At 41.4% G+C, this 19,318-nt stretch overlaps 1 protein-coding gene across 2 annotated transcripts in view; it reads right to left on the bottom strand.

Moving 5' to 3' along the window:
- CFAP54 (cilia and flagella associated protein 54) overlaps window positions 1-19,318 on the bottom strand; it is a 111,240-nt gene that overhangs the window by 44,034 nt on the left and 47,888 nt on the right. Inside the window, exons 30-36 of one of the 2 annotated variants that reach the window (XM_083462874.1) lie at window positions 18,095-18,178; window positions 16,924-17,050; window positions 15,948-16,011; window positions 13,815-13,930; window positions 12,678-12,908; window positions 4,162-4,304; window positions 835-1,032 (exon numbers count right to left, since the gene is read on the bottom strand). In XM_083462874.1, the coding sequence (XP_083319000.1) occupies window positions 835-1,032; window positions 4,162-4,304; window positions 12,678-12,908; window positions 13,815-13,930; window positions 15,948-16,011; window positions 16,924-17,050; window positions 18,095-18,178 (963 nt within the window). The remainder of the gene's footprint in view (window positions 1-834; window positions 1,033-4,161; window positions 4,305-12,677; window positions 12,909-13,814; window positions 13,931-15,947; window positions 16,012-16,923; window positions 17,051-18,094; window positions 18,179-19,318) is intronic. The other variant, XM_083462875.1, reaches the window with a different exon arrangement.

A 19,318-nucleotide genomic window follows, 5' to 3' on the forward strand; every position in this document is an offset into this window, starting at 1 on the left:
CTGAGAAGACATCTCTGCTGCCAGACATAGATGGCTAAACCAGACATTCCTTGGGAGGAAAGATCCCCACAACTAAAAATACCATTACCCCAAAAGGAGCTAGCAGCTACAGAAAGCGACATCAGCCCTCAGCTTGGACATCTGGCCTCAACTGCAAAAGGTCTGCCTCATGCCTTCTCTGGTGGGCACTCCCATGATCATGACAGACTCTGTATCTTTCTGAGATCATATCCGCCCCCCTCCAAGCTGAGTGTTAAATGTTGTGGGGCTCAGAATGACAGCACTGAGGGCCAGGTGTCAGTTCCTCTGATGAGGCCATCTGGTAAGAGAAAGGAACTGAAGGTGTATCAGAACAGTTAGCAGAACCCTCTAGATGACTATGGAGAAACTGCCATTTATCCCTTTCTCCTACATAGCATTCTGGTCCATTGATGCTCTTTATTTAGTCTTGTCCACCATATCACCAAGGAAAGCAAGTTGAGGGCTTTTTTTACTATGTTTTTTTATAACATGTGCTGACATCCTTGTATGCTCTTCAGCTTGTCCTGTTCCGCAATGCCTTATATATGCTCCTTTATGCATTGACAACTTCTATTTTTGAATCCTCATCTATCCAGAGACTTGGCAATCACCTGATCTCATCCTCATCTGATGCCTGAGACTTAAGCTTAGAACCTGACACAGAAATGGAGCACCTGACAATAGAGTGAGTCCTTAGATGGAACTTCTGCAAAAGTAGTAGGTTAGTGAAGTATTTGCTGGGAAATCCTTATGCCTCAGATCACGGAACCGCTCAACATCTGTTAGACATTTGGCCAATATGTAGTAACCCACCTGAATCTGAGGCAGAAGATGACAGCTGGGAAAGATCAGTGGGATCCGTTGTGGCATCAGTTTCAGGGGTGAGACAATTACTGTGGTCAAGTAGGCTTGAGCTGGAAACAGCATCTGAAGAAGCACTTTGTAATGTGGGGTCAGAAGCAGGCATGGAAGGACCAGAATCGAAGACAGGGGAGGTGGAATCAAGTGTGTCTGAGCAAAGAAGAGCAAGGAAGTCTTGACTTGCTATGAGCTGTTGGCTGCAGAATATTCAGGGCTGGTATTTTCAAGATTCCAGAATTGTGTAAGTACCCCTAGCTTATCAAAAGGCCACACTAGAAGTCCATCTGAAAAACCAGTGACAGGTCCTACCATATTTCACAGCTGCACTGGTGGCTGAATGCACTGTTCTTGCACTGAATGACTGGGCTTCTGATTCCCTAGCTTACGCCTGACAAGTGATGCAAGAGGAAGACAGGGCTGCATCTGCTGCAGTGGACGTCAACAGATGTGGAAAGGCTATTCGAGCCTATGAAATGCAACAAGGAGACACTGGAATTGTGTTTTCCTTTTGCCATTACACCAGGCAGCCCTGGAAACCCTCATAAAAGAAAGGCAGGACTGAAGCAGCAAACAGTGAAACCGAGAAAGCTCACTTAAACTAAAGATGGCATTGATAGGCTTGTTTAAAAGCCATCAATTGTCAGGATGAATAATTGTGTTCTGATCTAAACCCTATTCCTTTCAGAGGAAGATTTTGAAGAGGTTGAATTATTTTAAACATATGATCATAACTGACTACATAACTACGTGCTTATGCACACAGACACAAGCAATAAACAAACAGATCAATACTAGATCAATTCTCTGGAGTCAATTGCAGTGTTTTTCATTCTGTATTTTATGGCTGTTCTGAAGAATTCATCAGCCATTTTGTCAAGTTAGCCACAAGGAATATTCTGACTCTTGCTAAGCCTCCAAATCAATCAGTCTCCAAATAGCAGATAAACTGATGCTTGCAATCCATTAGGTTCCATTTTCCACCACCAACCCAGTTTGATAACAAAATGCACTGAATCACCAAATCAAAAGTTAGCAAAATAATACGGAGAGACACCCTTTTATTTTGTTTGCTTCTGTCTTCACATTACTCCTAAACTGGACAAAAATGGAAGTGTTGTTCTCAACTGTGTGAACTAGAAATACAAAAAGAATATCACATATGAACATGCAACGGAATAAGAAAGATATAAGGATTACATGAATAACAGACTAAACAAGGTGAAGATTTGTGCTTTCCAATTTTGTTCTATTAAGCACACTTAAGATTTCCTCTGGCGGTACTGTCTTCAAGCTTGGAGCACTGCAGTTCAGGAAGCAACTATCAGGAGGAAATGGACACGTTTTGGCTGGGGCGGGAATCAAGTGAGAGAGAGAATGGTAAGCATGCAGACCGTTTTCAAATATTTATAAGAATGTCAGAAAGAAGAGGAAAAATTGCTCACCAGTCCCTGAGGATAGACAATGTGATTAAAATGACATGTCTTAAGACCAGTCATTGAGAAAAATCTAAACTTAAACAGCAAAGGAACAAGCTCCTTAAAGAGGCTGTACAAACCCTTCTTTGTATGCATTGTTTTTTAGGATTGCTTTAGATTAGGAATTGAGTATGACCTACTGGGTCCATTTCCACTCTGATTAAATACTTATGTCATAAAAGGACTATCCCATGGTCCATCGGTATCTCTAGACCATGTCTGGGACAGACAGGCAGAATCAGACAGACAGGTAGAATTAAGATAGAAACTTGGGACAGATGGGCTGGATAGAACTTCAGTAAGACTTGCAAGGCAGGCAATCAAAACAGGATCAATAACTTAAATCCTAGAAGCAGCAGCAATAGCATTGAAGTCAAGAAAGCAGACGTTATTAGAAACACCAGGCATATTTGGAGCAAGAGTCCCAAGAACAGATATAGAACTAATTGTGGTATGTGATGCACCTCAAACTACAGGGCATCAGAACAGAGTGGATGAAGGCTTAGAGGAGGAGGTCAGGGTGCACAATATAAAGTACTGGCTAAGACAGACAAAACAGACACAGGGGAAGGAATACATGTGAAGCTCATGCAAAACTAACTATGCCAGTTGGTCAGCAGCAAGATGAAATGTCTGTGAATTTTGAAAAGCCAGGACTTGGGTGCACAACAATGCAGAAGATATATCACCATGCAATCAAACTAAGCCCGCCCACCATCAGCATCTGAATTCACTTCAGTAACATTACGTACTAATAATGCATTAGTTTTGCCACTGGCTCAATGCTTGCAATCAAGAGAATCAACAGCTAACTCCAATAATAGTGGCTGTTGGCATAACCCGAAATAAATTTCTCCTGGAGAATATTTCATCAGATAGGTAGCTACTGCCATCTGTCACCCACAGGCAGAAAATGCAGAGTTCAGGAAGCAGGTTGCCTCACTGTATGCAGAGACCACAGTCCATTTTGTCTCAAAGATTGCTCCAAGAAGAGCATGGCGACAGACAAATAAAAATAAGAATATAAGAAAGTGCAAAATAGTGCAAATAGGCAAAAATACACAAGAACTACTTCTCTGACACATAAAAGGAACTGAACAATTTTGACATTTTGAAAAGCTAAAAACAAATAACACTGCAAGAAAAAAGAACACTGCAATAAAATAAATAAAAATCAGAAAGCCAATCTATCCACATAAAAGAGGATGGGCTCTGACCTTAGGAGAAATTTCTTCCACATAAGGCCAACAGCCCCTGAAAGACAGTTTATCAGATGGGAATATAGGAAACTAACAACCCTTGACACACAGAAACCCAAACCTGCCAATAAGAAGAAGAGAAGGAAGAAGACCAAAAGCTGACAGAAAAAATACCCAAACATGTTCAAAATCACTCAGAAACTCACTAAGGATAACAACAAGCAGGAAAGAACAGGGAAGCACAAAATAGTTCAAAAAATGAGAGTAATAATGAGGGAGAAGAAATAGAACTGCCTAGAAGGGCGGCAGGAAATAGGTGGGGGGAGTGTCTGCCTACAGCAAGGCAACCACCTCCCTCAACACTGCATTTCCTGCCCCTGGGTGATAGATGACAGTATCTACCCATCTGCTGGACTACACTCTAGGGAGAATGTTGTTTTAAATTCATTCTATAAGAAATACAACTTCAAAACAAATCCATTATGAAACCAAATAGTTACTATTATATGTCCTAATTGTTTGGACAAGAACAGGAGAGAAGGTTGATGGATTTTAATATGTAAGATTACAATTATCTTGTTATTGCGTATTTTTAATTTAATTACCATTTTTTTTACGGATTTTTCCTGATATTGTTCTCTTAAAAAATGGAAGTTGAAAAGTCTTCAGTTGCTCCTCTGTTGTTGCTGCCACCACTATAGTGCCTGAATTGATTAATGAGAATGCGTCTGGGTCTAGTTCATGATAACTGCAAAACAAAACATTTCATTATTTAAGAAGAGCAAGCAAGAGATATCAAATACATAAAAACTAACAATATTGCAACTTTATTATTCTGCAAATACTTTTGAAGTCTTCTTTTTATATTTACAGCACTATGCTGAATGTTTCAGTTAATTCCTGCTTTCATGTGACCTTTCCCACTCAGTGTGGATTTTCTGGTGAAGCCGTGCGCCATGGGCCATGGGCCTTCTTGGTAGCTGCTCCTAGACTCTGCAACACCCTTCCTTGTTAAACTAGACCGGCTCCCTCTTTGTTGTCCTTCTACCAGACTTTCTTGTTCCAACAGGCTTTTGGGAACTGACAGCTGTGCTGTTTTTACTGTAATTGTCTGTATGGTTTTAATACATTTTATATATGCAATGAGTTTTAATTCTATCAATTTTTAATTTTTGGTTTTCCTATCTGTAAACCATATTGAATCCCATAAGGGATAAAGATGGGGTATAAATATAATTATTATAACAACAACGAGGTGATATTAGTTATCTCTCAAGACAGGTTTTATTGATTTTACTCTTATTTTCTCATTCACCATGGGGACACCAAATATGGGGAAAGGCAAAACAGGAATTGAATAACTAAAATAAAAAAATAAGAGTTTAAACTATAAATATAGCTGCAGGTTGGAACCAACGTGCAAAAGTTAAGAAATCAAAGCTCAAAGCTCAGTTTCTATTCCAGTTGATAAAATGGGGAAACAATCACTTCCATTATCCTCTGCTCCTTGGAAGTGGGGCAGACGAACACATAAACACTAAGACTCAGCTGGGGAAACAGCAAGAGCAAATCTTCAGTGGAATTATTTCAGAGTAACCCTGTCTGGCCATTCATATCAATGGGTGAAGAGTTGCGAAAGTCATATCAAGCACTAGAACGTGGCACATGAAGAAGAAAGCGCTGCCTAGTAAGTATGTTTGAAAAATAATTCTGGTGGCTTGAAGCACATTTCTTTTGCTCCTTTCAGATCTTTTTAAGTTCATACTGTTACGGAAAAATCTGGGTGCGGGGTTACTCTGCCACCCAGCTCATCGGACTAAGTCCGTGGGTCCCTGCGGAAGAAAATGAGCTCAGCCGGACGCAGGAGCAAACTGCAGAAGATCCAAGTTTATTGCGCAACAGGTTCAAGGCGAGATTGAACCCAGAGAAAGGGGTGACATGAACTTTTGAAATTTCCCTCCATATCCCAGAATACAGTGCATGAAACGTCACGAATACATTATGGGAAGGTTGGGTTTCACAAGTTACATCATGAATATACTTTACACGTCATGAATACATTATGAAAAGGTGGGATTACATTAATTAGCATTTTCGGATGAGGGAGGGGGGATATGCGGAGCGGGAAATATACATAGATACACATTTATTGAGTACCGGTGGTGGCAAGACAATGGGTCAGAGATATGCATCGTCTGCCACCTAATATTGCCTAGAGGGAAGGTTTGGCAAATTAAGAAGTTCCTGCGTACGTGACCTGCCGCTTCGGGGATTATGGAAGTAGGGATAGCATTATGGAGTCCACGGGGAACTGAGTTGAATGACACTGAGAGCGAAGAAATTGGAGTTACGGTTGATTTTATATCAATTTTTAAAGATTTCAATGATTTCAAACCCATTCTGTACTATAGGGCAAAAGCAGAAACAGAATGGATACATTGTAACAGGAGGTCTGTGATTGGCTAAAGCGGGGCCATAGGAATAAGCGGGGCCTCGGATGTTCCTAGAAGGAAGGGGGAAAGGAGCCCCCCCCCCTTCCGTTCCGTATCAGTCCCCCATTCGGAGATAGATTTGCATTAAAGTTCTGTAAGAACTTGCAAATCTTTTCTCCGCACCCTAAATCTCGGTGAATGGGATGTGTGGCTTTATGCAAACCTGAAAGGGATTTGCAAGCCATGCCTCTTACGGTCATTTGCAAGTATAGCAGTGCAGGTAGCTGCATATAGGGTATTATATAAAGAACACCTCTTGTATTTTGTTGCTAAATTAGTTGTGGCATTCTCAATAGTGTTTTATGCTTTACACCTAGCAGGAAGGTCTAATTGACTGAAAAATGCAGTTGGCTTCCCCCCCGCCATTTGTGTGTTCTCAGGTGTCAAGGTAGCTCTTCTGTGGTCTCACACTGACATAGTGCTACAGCAACACATCCTGTCTGTTGAATCCCCTCAGGGCTTTCATTTAACCATGTCGCCTGGCATTCACCATAGCTGGCACAGGTTTGGGCATCTCGTGAGGGAGAGGTCTTCGCCTTGGCCTTTAACTATGGGATTCTATTATAGGCTGTGGTTTTGCACGCATGGGGGTTGCTCACTTGCACTTAAAGGACCAAAAGGCTAATTGCAGCCTGGATACACTTGCCCAATTCAAACTGAGTCCAATTTGAATTTATCTTGCCCCATGGTTCTCAACTCTTCAAACCAATCTGTTAAAAGAAAACCATTCTTAACAAGGGCAGTTGTCCAAATAAGTCAATTTAACTCTATAAGGGATCATTCCTGCTAAACCAAAGCATACGCACCTTCATGTACCTGGTGTTTTATGGATCCAGAAGCTTGTCCTTGGCAAAACGAGGTTTAACACATTTTAAAATGGATAGGGAAAGTTGGCGGTGGAACAATTAAATGTGGTTACAAGTTGATCTAAACATTGGACTACACAATAGTGTGAGCTATCAGAAAGTATAAAACGCATGAGAATTGGTGTGCAAGCAATAAGACATTAAACATAAAAATAATTACACAGAAAATAGCCCCCCCCCCCTTGTGGGAATAACACACTGTCAGACACATTTCAACATTCCTACATAATAACACTTAAAACAAAACAAACTAATTAAATATCAGTTGCATATCTTGACACAATTGTGATCTTTTACGCATGTATCTTTTGAATCCTGGAGCACAGAGGCTTGAGGTTCAAGTGAAAAGATGTCCTTGCAAGTCAACTCCACCCCCCTTTGTCAGGCCCACTCCCCTGGCAGTCTATATCCTTTGAAAGAGATAGCTGTGGGCACTTGAAAACTCTGGTGTCTTGTGATGACGGAAGAACTGAGTTGAGGGGTTGTTGCTGCTTTTCATCATTGCACATCTGTATAGGTGATATCCTGTAAGGGGCAGGGTTTTGGGGCTTAAAGACAGTTAGAAAAGGGAGGGGGCAAAAGGCAAAAAGGATGTCCTTCGGTTTCTGTTGGAAGCTGCAAATAATAAAATCTTAGCGAATTAAGCGTTTCATTCATTCCAATATTATTATCACATTTTCCTATAACTACTGTTATTATCTGCCAAGTTCATTTACTTTCCTTCACTTTGGAGAGAAAGAGAACTGTAAAAAATACAAAGGTTAAAAAATACAAAAGAAAGCAAAAAATTAGATTACCAGTTAGATGAAAACAAACTTGACACAAAGACATCAGATTTAGAAAAGAATTATTATTAAATATATTATCAAAACCACGCAGATTACTACTAGACTGAAAAAAAAAGGGAAAACCATGGGGAAAAAACTTTAAATTCACCATGTGCTATTTGATAAAAGAACTTCATGAAACTGACTTTCAACATGTGATGAACATGTCCCCAAAGTAAAACACACACACACAAAATGACCTATGAGGAACCAAATAAATAAATGCTAAAACACACAATTAATAAGTAACCTGAAGTAATCTGTTTTGGCATTCTAACATCGCAAATGAAAATAAAATAGTGTTTCTTGATGTGACAACATCAACTGTAATGTTAATACTGGGAAATGAGTTAATACCAAGAAAATGAATGGCAATTTAAAGTTGTGCAGGTACCTTGCACTAGCCAAAATGACAGAATAAGAAATGCTCAGGCAAAAAGGTAAACAAATACCATTCCACAAACAATGTTTGGTTGTGGAAGTCACTAATATAGCATGGATTCAGACTTGTTTCACAGAACAGAAAGAAAGTTGCTGTGGGAGGAAAAAGGGACAAACACTTTGTTACCGGGGTTCACATATCCTGTTAAAAGGGAAAATTATTTCATGTGAGAAGCTTGTCAGGAAATGCTGTTCCTAAAATTCCCATTGAGGGGGGGGGGGATGCTTTGATATTTACCTGTGAAAAGAATTTGGCATGTTAAGATTTGAAACCTGGAAGGCTCTTGGCTTTTGATGGGCTAGTTTTTTGTTTGTTTGTTTTTTTTTAAAAGCCTTTTGTCTTACGTAGCCTCTGGAGCAAAGAAACATTTAGGGTGATTTCCCTCAATGGTTCAAAGTTTTTGCATTTGGATAAATTTCTCTCTGTAGTTGTCGAAGAAACCTCCTCTCCCCCTTACAGTTCCCCCCTTCCTCTCTCTCTCTTCTTTAGCTAATCTGGCCTCTGTGCATGTGCAGAGTTCATGTCTCAGCAAACGTTTTATACTATTGAAATGTTGCATCCTTTGGCTAAATTACCATCCTTTGGCTAAATTACCATCCTTTGGCTAAATTACCATTTGAATAAGGGAAAGGAAGGGTAAGGAGTAGATTTTGAAAACAGGGTTTGATTTTAAACAAAAAAGAGAAACTCAGCAATTTAGGTATTCACCAAAGCTAGCAATTTCAGCCCAAGCAAACTGAGACTGCTTCCTTTATGTACAGGAAAGGGCTAATATCCCTCTGGCCATTCGCGGAACAATCAACCGCTCTCTTATTTATGAGTAAAAATGGCCAGAGTTAGAATTCATAGGATTTTTTTTTATTTTTTTTTAACTTCTCAGCCATTTCAGCCTTACCATTTGCAGACAAAAAAATATTATTATTATTATTAATATTATTATTATTTCCTGCCCTTTATTTACAGGAATGGTCAAGGCTAATTCTACTTGATTATTCATTTGTATGTGCTTAAACTTTGAGTAGACTTTTAAGTCTGATTTTTTAAATAGTAGACAAAATGATAAACACTGTAATCACTCAAATGCTTGGTATTACCAGTTGGGCTTCACCTCTCACCTTTTAAAACTAAAGAGCAAAGCTAGGCTGAATTTCAACTCCATTACCACACCAGAATTTAAGAATTACCCTCCAATGCTTGCAGACACATGGTCTTCCACACAGCCACAAATTGGGAGAGTTGAAAGGGACCCTGGGGTCATCTAGTCCAACCCTCCAAAATATAGGGTTCACAGCGAGATTTCACAGCAAGATTTGTACTACCAAAGAGGCATACACATTTAAGTACAGATTTACAGCTGGGAAAGGAAACATCTATACTCCTGAGAGGATCTCTTATAAAGCACAGGTAAAGCAGCCCTAGATTTGATTTTTTTTTTTTTTAAGGGAATACACAAGTGTTGCCCCCTCCCCTCTTTGCAGTTTCCTTTAAAGGAAGCTTACTCGGGAGTAAATTTACCTAGCACAGAAGTAAGAAGGGAGAAACCAACTGAAAGAGGCAGAGTGAAACAAGGGGGAGGGGGGGCATTTTCTAACAAAAGAGGCCATGAAGTCTTATAGAGACTGATATCAGGAGCCTTACAATAACTCTTCTGTCCAACCAAATCAAAGTTAAAACTGGACTCAAATATTTTTTCTTAGAATGAACACCATACTTTTATAGGCATACGCTTAATGAAATACATACACTGCATTTTAGCTTGAGCGAGCAGTTGTGCTCAACTAGGCTTTTGCAGCAGAAACATTAGGTTATCATCACCTTCCAAAATAAGACTGTAGACTCACAATCTCAAAAGTTGGGGCAAAGCAAGAGGTGGGGTAAACATTTGCACACTTCATTCTCATCTTGTCTTATTTAGGACTGCTAAGATCCAGCATGGCTTCCTTAGATTTAAATTTTGAAGCAAGCTTGCAGTTTAAACTATGCACACTTAAGAAAGGCAGTCTGCCAGAGACAGAAGGAACAGACAACACACATAACAGACAACATGTAAACATACATATTCTCATATATGTATTAACAGACAACACACATAACAGACAACATGTAACATATAAACAGATATATTCTCATCCTTTAGTTGGTTATTGCAAGGAGTTGGGCCACTACCTCTGGCTTCATTAAGTGAAATTAGTAGGAAGGTCCCACATGGTTTTATGAGCCTCCTTGCCTCTTCAAACACACCACCAGTTAATCAAACTGGTAGGGCTCATAACGCTTGGTCGACTGGGTACCCCTTTATAGATGCATGCGTTGCGGTTGTTGCTTTTTTGCTTTTTCCTTTTTTGGGGGGGTGTCTGGGATAGAGAAGGGGGAAAGAGAGGGGTTGATTAGGATTGGTATGTCTAGGGGTTTGGTATGCTTAGTACAGGGACGTATAGTAAAGAGGAGAAGGGGCTTCTAGTTGCCTGGCAACTTCCTTAGTGGGTTTTAGAGAGCTCTAGCTATCCGGTTCCTTGCGTTCCCTTTCCTATTTCCTTATTTCCTATTTCCTTATTTCCTATAACCTGGGGTCTCTTTCCACTCTGCCGGTCCTGCCCAATTCCTCATGGGCTATCCCTCCTGGCAACCTCCTACCTATCGTCACATCTCAGGAAAAGGGGCCCTACTGGACGCCCGCGCCATGCAGTGCCAGATCGGGTGGTCCCTGGATAGAATTTCGAACTGAAAATCCCCCTTGCTTTTGGAAGCGGGCTCACGCACGATACACGTGTTACGTGGCACAGACCAGTACGGCTGGGATTGGGATAGAAAGCAAGACCACTTCCCGCCCCCTTGCCGGGCGCTAGAGAAGTTCGGAAAGAGAGCTCCAACCCCTTGCTTTCAACTGGGATGTCCATTGCGGAGAGTCGGCTGTCTTTCAAGTCGGGTCTCTCCGTCTTACTTTCGGGCTCCCAATTGGTGTGGCTGGCTGGAGATTTTAAGGAAAAGAGATAGAGCTCAGAACCCCCCTTTCGGGTTGAGCAGCGGTCCACGGTCTCTCTCACTAACCGGACCAAGAGAAAGGCAAGAAGGAGCGATAGAGAGGAGGGCAGAGAATTCAGTTGCCAGGAGATTCCACCCCCTTCCCACCAGTGCACTGGATTTCTTTTCCTATACTCACGCGTCTTCAACGTTGATCCCGGGATCGATGAATAAGCCGGCTGGATCCCTCTTTTGCTCCCCGGCTGAACTCCTAGGGCTTTCGATTACCGCCCAGAAGATGGCTGGGGGTCCAAAAGGATCTTCCCAGGCAAAATGGCCTGGAGCCGGCTGAAGATTTCGGGGCCCCCAGTCAGCAGCTCGGGAGAACCGCAAGCCCCACGTTGGGCGCCAACTGTTACGGAAAAATCTGGGTGCGGGGTTACTCTGCCACCCAGCTCATCGGACTAAGTCCGTGGGTCCCTGCGGAAGAAAATGAGCTCAGCCGGACGCAGGAGCAAACTGCAGAAGATCCAAGTTTATTGCGCAACAGGTTCAAGGCGAGATTGAACCCAGAGAAAGGGGTGACATGAACTTTTGAAATTTCCCTCCATATCCCAGAATACAGTGCATGAAACGTCACGAATACATTATGGGAAGGTTGGGTTTCACAAGTTACATCATGAATATACTTTACACGTCATGAATACATTATGAAAAGGTGGGATTACATTAATTAGCATTTTCGGATGAGGGAGGGGGGATATGCGGAGCGGGAAATATACATAGATACACATTTATTGAGTACCGGTGGTGGCAAGACAATGGGTCAGAGATATGCATCGTCTGCCACCTAATATTGCCTAGAGGGAAGGTTTGGCAAATTAAGAAGTTCCTGCGTACGTGACCTGCCGCTTCGGGGATTATGGAAGTAGGGATAGCATTATGGAGTCCACGGGGAACTGAGTTGAATGACACTGAGAGCGAAGAAATTGGAGTTACGGTTGATTTTATATCAATTTTTAAAGATTTCAATGATTTCAAACCCATTCTGTACTATAGGGCAAAAGCAGAAACAGAATGGATACATTGTAACAGGAGGTCTGTGATTGGCTAAAGCGGGGCCATAGGAATAAGCGGGGCCTCGGATGTTCCTAGAAGGAAGGGGGAAAGGAGCCCCCCCCCCCTTCCGTTCCGTATCAATAATAATTCTAAGAAAAGAGAAAGCAGGAGAGACACATTACCAAAAAGTAATCAATAGGGAATAACTCCATTAATAGGCCAATAACTTTGGTTTCTTCTGTAAGTCATGGTAACATACAAGGGAAAAGCATCAGCAGTGGTTTTCTAAGACACCACAAGAGCAGGAGTTGCAAGATCAGTCTTCTGAACTGTACACTTCTTCCACTGAAGTATAACAGTTGTTGTTTATGGAAAATACAGAATACAGCAGGACATTTCTGAAGGAGGTAAAAGAGGCTTCTAGGGCATTGGTAGATCATGCCATTATAAATCATCACATTTATCCATTTTTACCTGTTCAGATTTTTCAAAGAATCAACATCAATGGCATATAACTCTTCTATCCGTTTTTTAAACAAATTGAAGTGGGCAATTGCCAGGTAAATGTTCAGCTGAGATCGCCACGGCAACTCTTCAACATATACCCGCCGCCATCTCTTTCGTTTCAAGAAGACGTTAGAACGCAAATTCAGCTTTTGTGTCAGCACTTGCATAGCTACTCTTCGTGATTCTTCTTTTTCTCGCCTAAATAAAAACCATAGTAAGACTGGTTTATATTATGGGGGGGGGACCTATGTTGCCCAAAATAAACAATTCATAATAATTCCAACAGAATGGCTGTAGGAGGAAAGGAAAAAAATTCTGAAACTGTAAAAACAGCCACATCTTGTCCTTGTTTGCATGTAATGATAAGCCAAACCAAAACTTAGCACAAAAGAGCAAACATGGACTTTGAGGGTGATCACAGCCACCTCCTTCTTCTCTGGTTGTTCTCTGCTACTGCACTGAGCTAAGCCATGATTTGATTTAATGTGTCATCCAAACCTAGACTCTTTTTTTAGCTCTCTCCAGGCAAACCACAAGATGTAGCCAAGCCTTGTTCTGTGATTTATAGATTGTGGTTTGTCTGGGGAGCTAAATCACAAGCCTGGATTCAGACAACACACTAAAGCACAGTGCAGCAGCAGCAGAATGACTGGGGAAGAAGCCCCCACATTTGCTTGTTCCTGCTAAGCCATGGTTTGGCTTGGCGTTACATGAACAAGACCTTGCTTTATTGAAATCTGGAGGGGAATTCAATAGCTACACTGATCTATTCTGAAACTGAAGTAACAAATTAGAAATTTATTAAACAAACAAACAAACCAACAATGATAGGGTGGATGGGGTGTTAGTGGCTGAGTCGCCAGTTAGGGTGCAACAGGATCCATTTTGGATTTCTTGCATAAATTCTAGTTCTTTCCTGATTTGGAGGGGAAATAGCTCAACTTAATCTGTGCCAGTCCAATTCAAGCCTAGTTAGCATTAAAGAAAAATGTTTTCCAATGTCCGTTTCTAATCTCTTTAATGTGATAGGCCATATCCAGAAATAACAGACATAACTGAAATCCAGATAAATCTTATTTAGAGCACATAAAACAGCTGAATTACCTTTGCCAGTCAGATGATTTGCCCACACCATGGTGTTTAGTGGGATATTTAGGTAGTTTTTTTTCCTTGGAAATCTTGGCTTTTGTTTTTTTCTTGGATGTTGGTGACCCTGACGTCTGAATGAAAATAGTAAGAACTATCATTTCGGTGCATTATACCACGAACCTATAACGTCTTTTTCTAATGTCTGCTAGAATTTGTATCTAACATATGCTAGAATTAAGCAACAAAACATAGCAGAGTAAGCTGTCTTACGTCTCAGTTTGGGGGGAAAGACAGAATATTATTATTATTATTATTATTATTATTATTATTATTATTATTATTAACAACAACAACAACAACAACAACAATAAACAACAACATACCGTAATAGTTCTTGAAAGGTGAGTGGTGCCCTGTATTTCCAAAATGGAATTGGATACACAGCAGCACTATTCGCGAAAGCAAACAAACCTTGTCTTGTCTTGGGAGCCAACCAAAATTTGTGGGAGAAGGCAAGTTCTTTTGACATTACAGTAAGCTCAATACCCAGTACAATTGGGGGAAAGGGAGAGGGCAGTCCCTGCATACCTCCACAGCTGTATTTGTGGTTAGTTTCAGTTTATTTCAGTACTACAGTGGTACCTCAGGTTAAGTACTTAATTCGTGCCGGAGGTCCATACTTAACCTGAAACTGTTCTTAACCTGAAGCACCACTTCAGGTTAAGGCCTTCAGCTAATGGGGCCTCCTGCTGCCACTGCGCCGCCAGAGCACAATTTCTGTTCTCATCCTGAAGCAAAGTTCTTAACCCGAGGTACTATTTCTGGGTTAGCAGAGTCTGTAACCTGAAGCGTATGTAACCCGAAGCGTATGTAACCTGAGGTACCACTGTATTATGTTGTTGCCATACCTGGAAATAATCTGATGTTCCATGCAAATTTAAATAGGGCTGACAACATATTAAGATTCTGAAAGTATGAAAAGCCTTGCAGCATATTCATTGAACTATTACTATCTTGTTATAACGTGATTATTATTTAAGACAAATTTAATACAATTTGATTATTTGGAAGGCTCATTTTAAAAGGACAGTGGTACCACGGGTTACAGACTCTTCAGCTTACAGACTCTGCTAACCCAGAAATAGTACCTCAGGTTAAGAACTTTGCTTCAGGAAGAGAACAGAAATCGCTTGGCGGTCGCACAGCAGCAGTGGGAGGCCCCATTAGCTAAAGTGGTGTCTCAGGTTATGAACAGTTTCAGGTTAAGAATGGACCTCCGGAACGAATGTAGCACTGTACAGGTTTAAGAGATATATAGATTGTTCTCACTAATATATCATCAATTAGGCAAGTTAGAGCTTTGGTTTACATTTTTTATTAAGAAACAAAAAAATGGATGGATGGATGGACGTTATATTGCCAGTTATGTTCTATTACGTAAAAAAGAAGCATTAATTTTCCACACAATTTATTAACTTACTTTCCCAAGTAACGGCCTATAAATTAAGTCAATTATGACATGAAAGCCATTATCCCTATTCTCTTATAGGTAAAGGTAAAGGGACCTCTGACCATTAGGTCCAGTCGTGACCAACTCTGGGGTTGCGGCGCTCATCTCGCTTTATTGGCCGAGGGAGCCGGCGTACAGCTTCCGGGTCATTTGGCCAGCATGACTCAGCCGCTTTTGGCGAACCACAGAAACGCCGTTTACCTTCCCGCCGGAGCAGTACCTATTTATCTACTTGCACTTTGAGGTGCTTTCAAACTGCTAGGTTGGCAGGAGCAGGGACCGAGCGACGGGAGCTCACCCCATCACGGGGATTCGAACCGCCGACCTTCTGATCGGCAAGTCCTAGGCTCTGTGGTTTAACCCACAGCACTCACTCAGCTATTAAGGAGAATCCTTGGAGTTTCTACTACAGTGCCATAGTTTACACTAATTTAATATCAGCTCCTGATCAGCAATATTGAAATTTTAAAGAACATAGCAATATTTCAGAATCATATATCTGTGTTTTAGGGCATGTCCAAAATATATGAACACTATATTTACATATATAAACATCTATGTTTTCCTCTAGACAAAGGCTATTATTAATGCATTTTAATCACATCAGCTAAATCTAAGTGAGTTATTATACAACTTACTGTTCCACGACCTTTTTTTCCTTTTTTAATAACTCGCTTGATACCTAAAAAGAATCTGTTCCGTCTGTAAACAAGGAAATTAAAGTTACTGTGAGGAGACATAACCAGCAGTATGTACATGCTCTGTCCTCAATGGAGAAGAGAGAGGGAGGCTCAACACATGACTGACTTTCAAGGTAAAAGGCCAGAGGACACTGTAGCATGCCAGACTTGTGAGCCAACCTTGAAGAGAGAACAAGGTCAGAATTCTGATGAGCTTCTGTAACTAGAAAGGAACAGACAAGCTATAACAGTTGGTGAGTGTGGGTGCCCTATGATGAAAAGAGTCCTGAGCTTTTTCCTGGAGTTCTGAAGGACTTACCAGAATCCTTGAGTGAATGGTGGAGGGTTTGGGAGCGCTGAAGGTATGCTGATCCCAAACAAAACTCTTATATTGAAGGAAAAGCAGTGAGTACTTTCACAATTATTATATGCAAGAGTGTTTCGGTGGAGCTCTTCAACCTGGGAAGGTAGACCGTCTAGGAGAAGGAAAACTCTGACCCTAAATTTCTGCTGCCTTGTGGGATATCTTTGGAAGAAGAAAGGGCTAAGGAGTAAACCCTACCCAAATCTGGAGTGGAGTCCCAAAGATAGTTGGCTGGCGCCTTGTACACCTTCTTCTGGAAATTCCTACAGCCAAGTTGTGCCAAACTTTTTGCTCTGCTTTTCTTTGGATCAAATCCTCAGGGTCAAGAGGGAGGTCTTGTCATCTGGGCAACCCAGGACCTCCATCCACACTGCCCAGGCTTACACTCTGCAGAGATCACTTCAGTGCTGCTAATGCAGCAGTTTGACTCCACCCATGGAGGCGCACTCCATTATTTCTCAAGACGTACAGATACCAATAACAAAGCCCACATGACCTACCAGATGTTTTCAGTGAAATGTTCAGAGATGAAATAATTTCAGTTATTTGCACTTAAATTTGTACACCTACTTTTTAAGGTAGTCTAGTACATCATCAGTCCATTCTAGTATTCGTGAAAATCTCTCTTCAGTTATGGCTTTGTATACAAGCTTAACAAAATATTCAAGGAAGCGAGGACTCTTCTTGAATTTCATCACTGCGTATTTATAAAATAATCATAGTTAATATCTTCCATTTAGCATTGCTTCAGCTTTTTTTAGAGGATTCCACAAACATACTCATTAGAAAGTTGTACAAAAATAGAATTAACCCTTCTAACTCCTAGTTTATGACACTCCCTCTCACAATGATAAGAGGAGTTGGACAGAATGATAGCAAGAGCAATGAGTTTAGTTGAGGGCAAACTCAACTGATCTTTTCCACGACTTAATGCCTTTCTTAGGTTGATAATCTTGTCTCTTATATTGTCACTATGCTGTCAAGACTCACAGCCCCACATGGCAAGATCAACCACTGGCTTCACTGATGGGTGAATGTGAGGGTCCTCTGGGGAATGGCTAAATAAAGCTCTCAGATTGCGATATTCCATAGCTTTGCTACCATATGAAGTACAGTCCTTGCTTCTTCAGAGTGGTAATGGTTCCTTGGGGTCAGACTAGGCCAAGGAATTTGATGGCTCTTGTGTTTAGCCCTCTAACCTGGATAGTACACAGCACTGGAGTGCAGTGCTGATTGAGGTAAACCATGACTGCCTCTCTAAGCTCCTGGACCAGGAGAGAAGGCACTGGGGGGGGGGATTGCTTCAAATTACAGATTGTGTGCCAAGAACATGACTATTGGAGCAAGGGTGCCATATTGTTGGGCTGGCAGCTGCTGAGCTCAGAGGTGCTAGCCATGCCTCACTAAAGTGGAAGCTCAGGAGCAGCCTGCAAGGGCCTGGGGCCCTGTGTAATTCCTTCCCACCCCCACCCCAGGTTAGTTCATTGGATCAGAACTAACAAAATGGAAGAAAATTATTTTGATACTTGAAGGCAAGTCAGCAATATGGATTGACATGAATTCCACAATCAGCCACCCTAAAGTAAGTATCTGAGGACAGCCCTTTCTCTGTTCTAGCAGGGAAGGGAGTGGAGAGGGAAAAGCTCTCCTTGCACAAAATGGATGACTTTGTTGATATTTTTCAAGATACCAGTTAAAATACTAAATGAAAAACAAAACAGTATGCTTTTAAAATGGTTACCTTCCTTATGAGCATTCTTCGTTTGCCAATTTGAAACAACAGGATACAAGAGCAAAACATCTTCGTCTCCTGACAGATCCAGTCCTAGATGGAAACAATCCAACAATGGCATAAAAAATACATAAAGGTTATATACGCTGAGCACCAACTACCCAATGTTAAGCACTTTCAGAGCTACTGTTTTCAATGCTAGAAACCCCACTGAAATCCAACAAACTTAACATACTAGATTTGGAGCTAAATTATGCACATTGTTATTATTTATTAAATTTCTATTACCACCCTTCATCTGAGGATCACAGGGAGTTTTACAATATAAAAACACAGAAATACATAACATAGTAACGAACAAAAACAATACCCCCCCACACACAGACACACAGTTTAAAAGGTCATAGACTGTTTAATTAGCCAAAGGCCTGTGTAATACTCAGACATCTCTTCCATTGCCCTGTAGCAGTAGTACCCAACCTGGGTGACCTAGATGCTTCTGAACTACATCAGCCTAAGCTATCAAGGTCAATGCTGATGGGAGATCCAACACCTTTTCAAGGGCACCATAATGGATACTAGGAATCGAGGGAGTGTGCCACATCCACAAGTTTTCACATTTTCACTCACCATGACAAGGATGCAATCAGCTTCTGGGAAACATGATGAGAACTACAAAAATGGAAATGCCAGCAGCTATGTGACATTCCCCATGGCAGGAAGTATGAGGAAGAACACTGGGGATTGTCTGGCAGCTGTGAGCCTCCTCCCAGAGTGCTTCAGCCGTAAAGTAAGTGCCAAATAACTTTCTGCTCCAGGGAAAGGGAAACAACATTTCCTTGGCTGTTGCTTGACAGAGCTGCAACTACTGGTACTACCTTGGATCCGAAACGCCCTGGAATTTGGACGTTTTGGCTCCCAAACACCGCAAACCCGGAAGTGATTGTTCCAATTTATGAATGTTCTTTTGGAACCCGAATGTCCGATGAGGCTTCCGCAGCTTCTGATTGGCTGCAGGAGCTTCTTGAAGGGTATAGAGTGACATTGCACTGAGAGCTCCAAACTACTGGGAATTTTCCAGCATAGTGATCTCAAGGGGTGAAGTGCTGTCTGCATCCACTGCTTCCTCTTAAACATCCTAAGTTACTACCAAGATCAACAGCAGGGTCTTCCTCTTTCTAGTTCTGGGCTGGTACTATCCCAATAAACTGGGACATGACACCTACCTGTACA

This window comes from Podarcis liolepis, assembly GCF_965112155.1.
Source record: "Podarcis liolepis genome assembly, chromosome: 10".
Taxonomy (NCBI): domain Eukaryota; kingdom Metazoa; phylum Chordata; class Lepidosauria; order Squamata; family Lacertidae; genus Podarcis; species Podarcis liolepis.